This window comes from Marmota monax, unplaced genomic scaffold (assembly GCF_021218885.2).
Source record: "Marmota monax isolate L192 unplaced genomic scaffold, Marmota_monax_Labrador192_F-V1.1 WCK01_AAM20220418_F8-fsc00200, whole genome shotgun sequence".
Lineage (NCBI taxonomy): Eukaryota > Metazoa > Chordata > Mammalia > Rodentia > Sciuridae > Marmota > Marmota monax.
Window position 1 is genome coordinate 2,700,737 of NW_026692549.1, and position 14,546 is coordinate 2,715,282.

Consider the following 14,546-nt stretch of genomic DNA (forward strand, 5'->3'; position numbering starts at 1 on the left):
ACCATTGGCCACGGCTAAAACATAGACAAAATGGGGAGGCTCAAGTCCATCTGAATTGCCAAAGGATCCAAAAAAACATGCTAAGTCTTAAAGACAAGCCAGGCATGGTGGCACACACCTGTAACCTCAGCGACTTGGCAGGCTGAGGCAGGAGGATCTCAAGTGCAAGGCTGACCCGGGCAGCTTAGCAAGGCACTGTCCTCAAATAAAAAGGACAGTGGCTCAGTGGTAGTGCATCCCTGGTTTCAATCCCCAGTACCAGAAAGAAACGTCTAAGGACAGAGAGCATCAGGAAGGACACAGGTGGCTGGAGGGTCATAACTACGGGGCCTCAGCTGCCTTGGTCTCTGTGCCCTCTGTGAGGTGGTACACAGGTCTGCGGGGCTGTCGGCTGTCCATCTGAGATGTGAGAAAGATGTTTCAGGAGGCAGGACAGAGCCTGGATTCTGCTGGATGGCCCAGAGACACTACCTTTCTGCAACCAGAGTCAGACCTGGAAGATTCGGTGTCACCTGCCATCGCAGAAGAAGCTGGCAAGGCCCAGGAGAGCTCCGGGCAACACGGACCCGCACCAGCCTGGTGCTGAGGCTGCTCTGCTCAGCAACGAATGCGCAGCCAAAGATGCAGCTCCATTTCCCGGAGGGGTTTTAATTACAGATAGTGAAGTGCCTCATGGGAGAGGTGCTTCAGAGCCACGAGGGACTCAGGCAAGGAGCTGAAGCACTCTCAGCTGGGAAGGCTTCACGCTGAGTCCCAGAGCCTGGCTGAAGAGCTGCCTGGCGACTGCTCTCACGGCCTGTGTCCTCTGCCCCACCCCAGGAAACTAACCTGTGGGGCTGCAGATAAAGCCCCACAACAGCCCCCAGGGTACATGGGTGGGGTGGTCTAGTGGGAGTGGGGACCCAGGGACTTGCCCTGTACCTAGATTGCCTGGTAAGCACCCTGTGGTCGGGGAAGCTGCAATGGTGTTAGATCCACTTGGGGCTCTAGGGCCTCTGGCAATGGCCGAGACAGGCCCCTCCACCATGGCCTTCAACCTACCCCAAACCACCCTCTGCTCCCTAATCCTGGATCATCAAACCCCAGTCAACACCTCATCAGGCAAAGCTGTCGCAGTCTTTGCTCAAAACCAGTTAGTGATTACATCCTTCCAGAGCAGAGGAGAACAAGAGAAGCGCACTGTGCAGGTCCTCCATGGGCGATGGGGTGTGTGTGAGGGCCCGCAGTGTGGGCACTTAGAAATGAAGGCAGCACATGCACTCATGAGGCCTCCAGACACACACAGCTCTCACAAGGTGGCACAGAGTCCTGCACCTCCAAGCCCCAACCCTGCTGCGGCTGGATGCAGCCCTCCCAGCTCACCACAGCCGCCACACCTCAGGGACAGTGGGCCTCACTGCCCACTGGGAAGGAAAGAGAAGCTCGTTTCACAGTGATGGTTACTTCACAAAGCAGGCAAAGGTTGGCAAGAGGAGAGGCATTCCGGAAAGACAGGGGAGGAAAGGCACGTGTCATAGGAGCACAGCAGCTCCTATGATGTCCCCCCTGAAGGGCTGTGATAGAGGGCTGCTGTGGTGGAGCCCAGCGGGGACCCAGGAGGGTTTCTCCGGAACAGTGGCACTCTCCACCAGGCCCGCAGGTTTCCTGAAGAGGACACATATGGAGCCAAGACCACGTGGGCCCCATGCCCATGTTGTGCTGGCCTCTTCTCCCGCTGCACACCCACACCTGACTCAGCTGTTTGCACGGGTCCTCACGATTTGTCGTGCCTGCATGTCATCTGTACCATTGCTTCTTGAGCACTTTTCCTGAAATCAATTTGTTTTATGTTTAAAGGAGATCATCCTATTCGGAAAGCCAGTTCCACGTACTCTAAGTAGAATAGCATCAGGAAAATGTAAACCTTGAAAAAGAAAGTATTTTTTTGCTTGTTTTGAGGGGTCTTTTTTTTCCAGTACTGGGGATTGAACCCAGGGGCACTTTACCACTGAGCCACATCCACAGCCCTTTTTATTTACTTACTTATTTTGATTTATGGAGACAGAGTCTTGCTGAGTTGCTTAGGATCTTGCTAAGATGCTGAGGTTGGCTTTGAACTTGCAATCCTCATGCCTCAGCCTCCTGAGCCACTGGGGTCGCAGGCATGTGTCACTGTGCCCGGCAAGAAAGTCACCTTACTGAGTTCTCTGAGTGCTGTCATTGCTAGTCCACAGCCTAAGCCTGAAAGCTTCTCCTGGGCTAACAAGAATCACAGCATCAAACTTTTTCTTCTAATCATGTCCTTCAAACAGAAGGCTGGAAGGAGGATTTTTTTAAATAATAGTAACTTTCCCACTGTGGGACTGAAGAGTAATTAGTGCACCAGGAATCATCTGTTACCACCCAAAGCCAGCACTCTGTGTGCATGTGTGCAGAGGTGTGAGAGTGCGTGCTGTACCAAGCACACGGCATGGATGGGGGTCCTCTCCTAGGTGGCACGCAGCGCAGCTGCACAGATGCCTGACCTTAGTAGCTTCTCTAGCCTCTCTGGCCTCTTTGCAAGGAAACAAATCCCTGCAAGGGTTTCTTTTTTTTTTTTTTAATTTTTTATTGTTGGTTGTTCAAAACATTACAAATTTCTTGATATATCATATTTCACACTTTGATTCAAAAGCCCTTGGGAACACTGAAGCAAGCCCGCAGTGCTACAGTCCCTGAGAAAACCAGAAAAACCAGCTGAGGAAGAAGGACCACACCTCCAAGCCTCAGGGAACTTGTGTGTCGTCCCTTCTCTGGAGTTGGAGTTCTTGGCTAGGGTCGCTCCTATGTAGAGAGGGTGGAGCCTGTGTGCCATCACAACTCTGGGTCCCCACCCACACAAAGGCAGCAAGGTGGGGGCAGAAGAGGTTCCCAGGACCCAGCACAGCACGGCACAGACTTAACTGTCTTGGTTGTTCGGGGCGCTGCAGCATCGCACCTTGTACTCGGGGCTATGAACGAACAGGAACGTGCTGCTCACGGTTCTGCGGTTTGGAAGTCCAAGGTCACGGTGCCAGAGGACTTGGAGTCAGGCAAGATCCGCTTCCTGCCTCATAGCTGGTGACTTCTTCCTATGTCCTCACTTGGGGGTGATGGGGAGCAGCTCTCTGGGACCTTTGATGAGGCACTAATCCCATCCCCTGAAGCCAAATGCTCCACCTCCAGACACCCTGACATGTTGGGGCAGGACTCCGCATAGGAATGGGGGTGGGACACAGCATTCAGACCCCAGCAACAACCCTGGCCCAGAAACCCCAAGAAGAAATGGACTTGTTGCTGCGACATTGCGTCCTCCTGGCCAGAAACACCAAACTGCTGGAAGCAACCACTGGGTCAGCTCCTATTTACGAGTCGGCCAGGGTGGCCACAGATTCTCTGGGTCCTGAGCACCAAAAACTGAGTGTGAGACAGAGCAGGTGACTGAACAGTGGGGGACAGGAGGGACAGCTCCAAGGACTCCACAGGACTCCTCCCTGGCAAGGGCCGCCATGGTCACTTGTGGACATCTCCCCACCCCTGAGTTCCTTCTGCTTATAGACAAGCATGCTCCACACAAGGCCTCTCAACACTGGCCGACAACTCAGTGTAAGGCTGGGTTGAAGAAACAGCACTGAGTTCCCTTCCTGAGCAATTTAAGAGAGTTCTAGAGACAAAGTGGGCTGTGCACGATGTTGATTTAGCCTAACCTCCACTTTATAGGACTTTAAATAATTTTCTCTTTGTATGATCCATCTGTATTTGTGTAAGAATTTAAGTATGCTATCCTTTGCAGCAAAAAGGTGGTTGTAAAGATTAATTGTAATGACTTCTGCAATAAATTAACTGCAAAGATTAATTGCAGTTGTGATGATCTTTAACCTTGGTCTGGTTTTCATTTTTAAAAGGCAAACTGACTTCATTTAGTTAAAAAGAAAAAAAAAGTCCTGCTGGTTAGGAGAGTAATGTAAACTAATTTTTAGAAAATACATAAAAGAGGACAAAGAAGAAAACAGAGATGAACTAAATGTTCACAGAACATGGACTTACTTCAGGGCCCACAATTACCATGTAAACGTTGGGCTCTTCTTGATGCCATTCTTGAGAAGGAAAAAGAAAAAAAAAGATTTTTTAAAATGGCTTTAAGTCACAGCTGTACAATTACATTTAACATATATTACTGCAAAATATAAATAATTTCTTATTCTTATACTACCAATCATAATATTAGCCATTGTAAATTATATTTCTTGAGAATTTGTACATGTGACAGTTTATGTTTTTAAATAAGATTTTTCCCCACTATGTTGTACATTATCCATATTTCTAATTTACCAGAGAACTAGGACCAATATGCCACCAAAACCCAATATGGATTTTAGAATGAACTCAAGCGTAAATAGATCAACTCCAACAACAAAATACAGTGGTAAACCTGTTGTGCAAATAGGCATGTATGGAATAGTTTCCAGATAAAAATTTGTAGCCTCCTGATCAGCTGTGATTTGATGAGTTCCTCAGCTCTGAGGACAGAGGAAAGCAGGAAACTGGGCTGAAGTCACCACCCCTCCCTTAAGCCCGTCAGCCATGTTTCCCGTGGTTTCTTCTGTAACAATCTGGAAATGGTTCTGCACACGTTCAGAGCACGAGGACAGAGAGAGGACAGCGTCAGAGCTCTGACGGGCGCGTTCAATGTCCTGACACTCACAGGCCCCGCAGGGAACATACCTGAAAAGGCATCCACCAGGTAGAGCGGGTCTTTGACTTGCCTGAGCCCGCAGATCAGAAGGAACACGTGCAGGTTGTCAGCATTTTGGTTAATCTCTGCAACACAAGGGGGGACACTTCAGTGGAGAGCATGCCTCTGGAGCCGCCACAGCCCTGTCGTCTCTCGGGCGGCTGGGAAGACAGAAGCCTCCTCCCTGGTCTTTCCTCAACGTCCTCAGCCCCCTCTGGGGGTCCACCTGGGCTCAGCTCAGCCTCTGCAGCATGCTAACCTCTGCTGTAATGAGGAAGGGCCAGGCCAGGGGAGCTGACCCAACCGCAGAGAGGAGACCAGCAGCCCCGGAGAATACTTGGACCCGATTCCATCTGGGAGGACTCTGCTTGGTGAAGCTAGGAAAGAGGCTTCTGTATTAAAGTATGCTTAATACACAACCAGGCAGGGAGAGGGTCGCACATCTAAGTGCACATGCTCACAGACCCGCAAGAGAACACACGGGTACATCAATTCCTCACACTGTGCGTCGTTCAGATTATAATTCTGATTTGTCAATTATGCCTCCATAAAGCTGGAAAGGGTTTCAAAATAAAAGAATATGTTTGTATGATTTTAAAAGGATTGGGTTTGCCAGATGGAGAGCTGTGGTGTGAGTTTGCAGCTGTTCCCATCAAACGGTGCCCACTTCCTTCCCTGACCTCAGGCTGGCCTCACAGTGAGGGAGGCTGCACCGACCTCCACGCATTGGCCGTAGGAGCCTCGTGGAGCCCACACACCCACTGCCTGGCACACCTGGGGGCCTGGTAATGGGGCCCAGCAACTGTGTTGGGAATGAGACTGTGAGGAGAGGTGCATCCCTGCTGGGTGAGACCCCAGACCTGTGGCAAGGCCAGGCAGGACTCCCTGAACCTCAGCCAACTGCACACAGTGAGTGAGCCTCGCAGACTCCAGGGAGCAGACAGGAGCAGCCACAAAATGACCATGCCCACCCACAAAAGCAAGATAGATTCTCAGGTGGCCCCTCAAGCAGGGCACCCTGGAACCTCTGGATTGCACCCAGCAGAGGACTGACTCCTCGGCAACCGACAGCCTCAACACAGGCCACCTGACGCTCTGGCATTTGCAACCAGTACAACTGGCCATAAACTCCTGCCAGGTCATCTTTCCCAGGATGGGCATTTGTCCATTATTCAATGCAAACAATTTCCAACCTTCTGTTTTTCTGAGTCTTGAACAGAAATGCAACGAGTCTAACTATGGACGCCAGTGAACAGAACTCCCAGACCCTAAGAAAAGCAATGTGTATCTAAATCTGAAGACAAACTTTACCCACAGGCTAAATTCTCTCTAAAAAGCCTCAAAAGTTCTCACCTGAGCTGGGCTAGACCCCGGTGGTGGAGCACTTGCCTAGCATGCCTAGGGCCCTGGGCTCAATCCTCTACACCACAAAAGAAAAAAATAAAATTATTGCTGTCTCTGAACTGTTGAAACTGTCATTGAGATGTTGAGGGTTTTATAAAAATACCTCCCCAGTACTCTGAATATCCTCAATGACCTTAGAACATAAACCTTAGCACTTGTTTGAAGTCTGAGCTGCAAAATAGATGCATAGCCTGAACTGAAGGTCAGAGGACCTGAGGTCGGGGCTTTCCCTGGGAGGGGGCATTGGATTCCACCCCTCCTCTGGGTCTGTGCTTTCCAGCTGCCAAGAGGTGGCCAAGCTCCTTCCACCACACCTTCCATACCATTTTCAGCTTCACCACAGGCCTGAAAGCAGTGGAGCCAGCCAACCACAGAGGAAGTCCTGGAACCCTGCTCTCCAAATGCAGCATACATAGAGATCTGTACTAGTGGTTCTGGGGGAAATAAAGACAGACGCAGAACAGGCAGCCCTCGAGGCCGCCCCAGAGATGGATGGGGGCAGGACACCCTCCCTCACCAGCACCGCTGTCAGCAGCTCAGATACCAGTTTGAAGGCCTCTTGGCCCCTGGCCAAGTCAGGCAGGGGAGTCCGGCCTGCACGTCCCCTGGCCCAGGTCCTTGGAAAGCTGGCCCTGAGCAGGGTGACCCATAGCGCAGAGCCCAGGTGAGAGTGCCGCTCACCACGAGGTGTGCACACTCGGGGTTGTGTGCAATCGCAAGAAATCCTTCCGTCCTGTCCACACGAGGCGCTCTGTGTGTCCCATTCGGCTTCACTTCCATTTTTTAAGGTGCTTGTTCCTGACCCACTGGATCGATTTTGAGACTTCTGACAAAGACCCTGGAGGAGTCGGAGTGAAGCCGGCACTCCCCACCTCTTCGCCATCTTTGTTGTGAGGTGGAGACTAAATGTCAAGGGAATTGGGGGAACTAAGTCAGAGGTGGCAGAACAAAAGACTAAGTGCCCCGTCTCGTCTTCGGATGCTGAACATGAGTCATGGAGACAACATTCAGATGTGACTGTCTCATGTGCACTTCTCTCGCACAGAAAGCGTCATTTTCGAGGAAATGAAGACAACAGCTGGAAAGTCCTGCCCCTCTGCCAGAGTTCAAGTCCTTGACTCAGGCATCAGCCAGACAGCGGCTGCTCGGCTCCCTGCAGCCTAGGACAGCTCCTGTCTAGGTTTTAAAAGACACCTAAGGCAGGAGACCTGCGAGCCTGGTGAGTCTCAGAGCATCGTGTTTCCTGGTTTTAACTCAGAGGTACTTTTACTGCTGAGTTTCCTGCGATACCCAGGGTAGGCGTGAGTCAGGTGTGAGCTCCTTGCTGACAAACGCACACACTCACCCGTCTTCCTGCCTGGACCGTTTCCTGCAGGGTGATATTTTTGTCTTCAGAACAGAATCATGCTGTTTGCATGGTCTGGCACCCACACTGGCACCAACGGGCTGAGCCCCACACCCGCCCCGTCTGAGCTCGACATCCCCCTGTACATTTTATGGTTATTATTAGGAGAAAAGAACTCAAGAACTTCAGCCAAGCACATTAGGCTTACTGAATTTCAACTGAAAAATCTGATTTTGTGGCTGTGTGAGAATAAAGAGATCTAGTAATACCAATTTTCCATATCAAAAACAAGCCAGCTTTCTTAGGAATAGCCTGGGAAAGAAAAAGACCCACGTGTGAGTGAGGCATCTTAGGGGCTCCATTCAGAAATACAAAGTGTTGAGGGTGGGGGATTAAAATAAATAAGCAACAGGAGTAAAAATTAAATGAAAAACAAAGAAATAGGAAGGAGAGGACTGGATCAGATCTGATCCTAATTTGGGGGTTTGGTGGCCCCAGCCTGCAAGGAACCCTGGCTTCAGAGGTGTTAACTTGAGCATAGGAGCAAATACCATGGACATTACACTGAAGGTACCTGGTAGTGCCCAGAACCCTACAACTAGCTCACTCACCTGGGGTCTGCCCCATATCTTATGATCAGAATGGCTGCCACAAACACCACATGAGGAACTAGAGAAGCCCATACTCCATGTAGCCAGTTAAATTCTTCTTAGTTGAAATGTGCAAACATGGATCTTGCTAGCATCAAGCTGGTTTAGTGTTTTCAACCAAGGAGACTACTTACTTTGTTAGCTATGGCTGAGAGAAGTCACACTGTCTGGGAACCTGAGACACACTGGAAGATGAGAACACGTGGTAAGACTGACCTCAGGCAGGGCGCAGTGGCACACGCCTGTAATCCTAGTGGCTCAGGAGGCTGAGGCAGGAGGATGGAGAGTTCAAAGCCAGCCTCAGCAAATTAGCGGGACCCTAAGCAACTCAGCCAGACCCTGTGTCTAAATAATTAAATATTAAAAAGGGCTGGGGTTGTGGCTCAGTGGTTAAGTGTACCTGGCTTCAATACCTGGTACCAAAAAATAAAAATAAAAGGTTGTCCTCCAACGCTGCAGAAGCCTACTATCCCGCCACCAGCCTTTGTGACCAAGCAGATGGCAGCTGTGTAGACAGGGGTCAGAGAGGCCCCCCACCCACCCAGCTCTACAGAGGAATAGCTCATGAGAATTCAAAAGGGGTTTGGGCTATAATAGCTGCTCCAAATCTGTGTACCTTCTGTTCTCACTGAAGCTCAGTGGAGGGGACAAAACAGCCACAGGTGCCAAAGGCCCCAGAGATCAAGGTAGGATGGAAGAGAGATGACAAGGACAGTCTATCCTCAGAGCCTGGAATAGGACAAAGACAGTGGCCCAGACCAGCGGACGCCTGGCTGGGTAACCCAGGCACAGGTCCATTCCAGCCACCCGAAGTCACCATCTTGCAGTCATCCAGCTACCCCCAGACTCCCCAGGCGGAGGGTTCCAAGGACCTGGCAGCTTCTAGTCGCACACACTATGAGGACACTGCCGCCATGCAGGGCCCAGAGGACAGGTCTGCTAGGGAGCACTGGACCCTCTGGGTGTTCTGTGGTCACCCTGTAGCAACACCAGACGCCAGCCAAGAGGCCACAGCGCCTGGGACGCATCCTCCTCCTTTAGGAATTATGAATCTCAGTCACGCCATCACCACATCCCGCAATTCCCTGAAGATGAAATAACCTCACGGCAGGCCATTTTGAGGGGCCCACCAGTTCTGAATAATGGCACCCTGGCCGAGGTGATGAAGTGGCCCGACGGCGCGGCTACATCGGTAATGCTGAGTGCTGCCCTGCTGCTGTCACTTGGATGCAGGAGCACACTCCAGAAATTATTTCTAATAAAATGCTTGGAGATTCTTTTTCTCCAGGGAAACCAGTACTGACACACAGTTTGTGGTGGGTGCGGTTTTGCGTGAGGCTCTGGGGTGAAATGGGCCAGCCTTGGTGTTGGCTAAGGGAAGACGGCGCTTCTCAGCTTCCCCGTGGACCTGTGATTTCAACTCCACTTCACCCGCAGGTGGGTCCATCTGGACAGCACTCCTACACTGTCCCCTCTGGGGAAAACACGTCTCCACATAAAGCAGAAGAATCCTTGGTCTTCCAACTGTACCCGGCATCCAACTTCACCTCTTCTCCCTCCTTCACCCAGCAGTGCTGGACTGGCAGCCCGTGAGGAAGCTTTCCTCCCAGAGCATGCCCCAGGTGCCTCTCCCGCAGACCACCACGCGCCTGTACCTAAAGACACTGTGCAGCAACATCCTGCAGGAACATCACGGCCATGTTCATCTGCTCTGCTCTCAGGCAGGGACGAAGCCCCTCTGTGCATCTCTGGTGGACTCCTTTCCAGGAGGCATCTCTCTAGAGGCAGGAGCTCCAGCAGGTGCGTGGCCTAGCACAGTCTATGGTGGGAACCCTCCCGAGAAAAGAAGGGCCAGGTACGTGAAGGCAGGGCCTCGCACTCTCCTGACTGCTCATCATGGGGCTACAAAAACCCAGTGCCCCGTTGAAAGGTTCAGTCAAGCCAGTTTGTAGTGTTGGCAACTATGAAACCACAGGTTACATCGACACGCAAAAATCGTGTCGATAATTTATACATACGGGCAGCAAACATTTTGAGAATACATTTTTTAAGTTTATAGTTGCATCAAAAGCAATAAAATATGTAAGAGAACTTTTTAAAAGGCATGAACACTCTGTACAAACCCTTGTGAAGATAAATAAGACCAATAAATGTCCCATGTGCTCTCCGCATCTTCCTGGCCTTGTGCCAGTATCCTGCTTCCTAGTCCTGCCCCACTGGAGCCAGTCCACCTCTGGGCTAGGCAAGCTCTCCCTCAGAGCCCATGAAGGTGACAGGGAGCTTCCCCTGAGGACTTGCATCCAAGTCCTGGGAGAAGGCACCCCAGCTTACCTGAGCGCTGAAGAAAGCTGTTCCAGTTAAAAGCGGCATTTGGTATTGTTGCAATTCCTGGGTTGAAGGAAACAGAAAAAGAGAATGTGGGCATGGATGAGGTTGGGAGACATGGCAGCTTGTGGACTTTTTGGTTCTTAGGAACCCACTCAGCCCAGTCCCCACTGGGCCCATCGACCCTCCAGCAGGGGAGGTGGAAGGGCAGCCCCAGGTTCCACCAGGATAGCCGGCCTCTGGTCCCGTCCGTGGCCAGGTCAAACTGCCTCTGGGTCATGCAGATCTCAAGTTCCTTAGGGACCCGTGTAGAAGGTTTCCCACACAACAGAACTGAGTCCTAACAGGCCCATGTACCATCTTATCTTTATTTAAAATTCCTCATCTCAACCTCACCAATTCGTGTCCAATCATCTGAAGTCTGGGTAACATTTCCTCAAACAGATTTGCTAAGTTTACATTTTTTCTTAAAAAGCAAACCTGTAAGATTTAGACTAAATTCAAGAGCAACACTCAGCAGATTTTTTGACGATGGGAAGGAAGCTTGGAAGTTTTATAACACGTCGATCAAGTCATCTGACCACTTCTAGAACCCACTTTGGCAATCATGGTTGGCTCACATAACACACTGGAGCCCTCTGCCAGGGACCTTGGGGGGAGGGGGAGGGGCGGTGCCTCCACCCACTGTCCACACTCCTAAGATCTGCACGCCAAGTTGGTTCCTCCAGCCTCTCTGGCTGGACACGGAGATGGCACAGCGTGTCAGCGTGGGGCTGCATCCACACCCACACTGCTTCCTCCCTGCTCCAGCACCTCCCGGCTGTAATCGAGGGAGACCCCCAGCCTTCCCCCCACCCGGCCCCCTGGCCCTGTGCCCAGGCAGCCTCCCTCACAGGCCAGGCGGCACACCTGCTCATGGTGCACACTCCAGAAAGGAGCATATGTGAAAATGGTCCTGATGCTAAAAACAACACTGAAACACAGGAGCAATGTTTCCATGGTGACACAATGAGGAGGGTCTTCAGGCAGGTGCCGGGAGGTGAGCAGCACCTGGGGAAGTCCCAGCCACGAAGTCCCTGCATCCATCCTGGGCCTCTGCCTGTCCTGTCCTGGCCTGGGTCGGGTCACCTGCCCTCCCTTGAATCCCCTCTTTCCACTCCAGGTTGCACAAGACAGTGTTTTGCAGGAGTGATTACAGCCCACAGGGTTGGGCTGAGGGCTCCAGATGCCACCACCGGGCAGTCTGGGTGAGGTCAAGAGGGTGGGGTGGGCGATGGGGGGCAGGTCCCAACTCAGTCAACTTGGGTGCTCAGCCCCTGTTGTACAGGCACCCTGGGTGAGGTCGATTGCACTCCCACTGCCAGAAAGTGTGGGGAAGGCTTCAGTCTCAAGGACTCTTTCGTCATTTCCCCTAGGTGTTCTATTCATTTCTTATTCTGAAACAAAACAATGAAACTGTGTTCATCCTGCTCATTAAGTAAACATCAGAATCATATTCTCTCATCCAAAACATCCCAGTGTGTCTATCTAAAGGACACCTTCTTTCAAAACATAATATGTGTATTTTAAACACTCTTACCTTGACTTTGGACATAGATCTTGTCCTTAGCGTGTGGCTTTTGAAAAGAGGAAGAAAGAAAAAAGTAAATTTGGTAGTCCATTGTGTACATTTTACAAACAAAATAAAAGCCATTTTAAATCCTGTTGGAAAACATCTCTAGGCATCGCCCCCTCGGCTGCCCGCAGGGTTACCTCTGCTTTTAATGGGTGTGGCCATTAAATGACAGCGTCTATAAGGCAAGAAGCACAAAGGAAGTCCCTGGGATTAGGGTTAGTGCAGTTTTATGATCGCACAGTTACTATGTTAGCAGAAGTTACTGGCGCTCAGTGGAGAACATGCCGCGATGGCGCTCCCAGTGCCCCAGCTGCTGTCCGGAGTGGAGGGGAGACTGGGGAGTATGGTTGGGGACACACACCCTCCAGTGGGAGATCCATCCCCCTTCCCCAGGACAAAAGAAGACAGGAGAAAGAAAGAGAAAAAGAGGATGGGAAGTAACAAGGGGAGGGAGGGGACGCATATGTGGGGCAGATTCCTCCCACAGGGCAGGACAGGTGGACCTCAGACCCAGGGCTCCCGGGCCCCAGTCCTGCAGGCCCTTCCATGGGTGACCCTGGCGTTTGTGCCAAGGTATTGACTATTCCTCGTGATATTTTCTGGAGAAACTGCACAAAACCACTAGCGAAAATAATCTATTTCCAGTTCATTGGGAAACAGTGACAGAAGCCGTCTGTAATTCAAGGTCAGCCGCAAGGCGGGAGTGGGAGTGGAGAGGCATCCACTGTGGACCCCACAAGGGGCCCCCCCCACAGACACCACCCGTTCTTTTAGTGGCCCAAATATACACGTTTCCAGGGGCAAATGTCCAAAATGTGTGACTTTTGGCCCTGTGACCTAAATTTTCCAGATGAATGGATGAAATGACCAAGCCAGCTAGATGTCTGGAGGTCACAGCCCTGTCCTCGTGTGTGTGTGTGTGTGTGTGTGTGTGTGTATCTCTAGGGGCAGGTGCACTCCCTGAAGTAATATGGCCCTGGCCCTGTACGGGTGTGCTGGCTGGTGCCCCCAACCCAGCCTGCAATTCGAGGAGTGGGCATTGGAGCAGCACCCCCATGGGAGAGGCAGGCCTCCCGTGGGGGGACAGCCCTGCTCCAGCCTGGCAGCTCCAGGGGTCTGGTTGGTCATGAGCATGCCAGGTTGTGTTTAACCGTGAGACCCTGGGCCTCCAGGGGTCTTGAGTGCCCTCTCTGTTCACCAGGCAGCAGAGGCACATGATCTAAGCCCAAGGAGATGGCATCTCATAGCTCCCTTCTCTCCTGGCTAAAGAAGACCCTAGCTTCCAGGGAAAAGCCGGATAACGCAACTGTTGAAACTGAGAACTGAAGGTGGGAGCCGCAAAAACCTCCTTTGAGGGGCTGGGGATGTGGCTCAAGCGGTAGCGCGCTTGCCTGGCATGCGTGCAGCCCAGGTTCGATCCTCAGCACCACATACAAACAAAGATGTTGTGTCTGCCGAAAATTAAACAATAAAATACAATAAAATAAATAAAAAAATAAAAACCCTCCTTTGGTTGGATCATAACCTGTAGGAAACTCAGCTGGACCGTGGAGGCTGAGAGTTCTGCCTTAGGACACCTCTGCAGCAGAGGCTCAGAACCTCGGCCAGAGGAGGCCGAAGTTCTCCTAAAAGCATGTCGGACAGCAGCTCAGCCAGTGTTGGTGCACACATGTGACGATAACAGGGTCCACATAATCCTGGGTAAATCGGATTCATGAAGGAGAGGAAAAAATAAGAGTTTATAGTCTTGCCCCTCCCTGCATTGAAATGCACTTTGCAAAATGTTCCATTAGAAAGTTCTCTTTTCCACCAAAAATCTCATTTAACTGCTATGTCAACTCTACAATCAGAAGGAATTGATGTGCATGGAGACTCCTAGATTCAACCACTGGTGTTTATAAGTCTTTGAATATCATTTCTCTAAAACCCATTGAAAGCCTGAAAAGGTAAGTAAATGAACAGTCTAGTACAGACCTCTACAACACATCAACAATGATATTTTGAGATGTGATCTAAAGCAAATCAAGAAAATAGAGCTACAGTATAAAAGATATCTGGACCTGGGCTATTTGTAATCATTGCGCTAAAAGAAATCCGGCAAAGGCCAATTGGCTGATACTGATTTTGAAAAACATTTTCTGTATTAAAATGGTACAAATACAAATTAGTTTTCTTTGTTCAATATTTATTGCTTCATTTGCCCTACGATGAGTCAAAGTCCTTGTGTATCACTTGTCTTGCCAGATTAGCTCATCTATGCATTTTATTTTATTTATAAAGTCAAATAAAAAGGACTGGGTCTACATAAGAGTGTGATGGAAAAGACTCTCCATTTCAGTATATATGAGGAACTGTTGCTTAATTGAGCCTGTCACTGACTAGACACAGAAAGCCAGTGTCCTATCAGACAGACATGAAAGACAGGCATGTAAATAGGTGTAACAGAAGCAAATGCTCATTGGTGACTTTTGGTAA

The 14,546-nt window shown here is 50.6% G+C and overlaps 1 protein-coding gene across 5 annotated transcripts in view; it reads right to left on the bottom strand.

Moving 5' to 3' along the window:
* Glt1d1 (glycosyltransferase 1 domain containing 1) overlaps positions 1-14,546 on the bottom strand; it is a 74,101-nt gene that overhangs the window by 25,803 nt on the left and 33,752 nt on the right. For all 5 annotated transcript variants that reach the window (XM_046445968.2, XM_058579761.1, XM_046445969.2 and 2 more), the window contains exons 5-8: positions 12,036-12,072; positions 10,463-10,519; positions 4,723-4,818; positions 4,045-4,094 (exon numbers count right to left, since the gene is read on the bottom strand). In XM_046445968.2, coding sequence (XP_046301924.1) covers positions 4,045-4,094; positions 4,723-4,818; positions 10,463-10,519; positions 12,036-12,072 — 240 coding nt within the window. The remainder of the gene's footprint in view (positions 1-4,044; positions 4,095-4,722; positions 4,819-10,462; positions 10,520-12,035; positions 12,073-14,546) is intronic.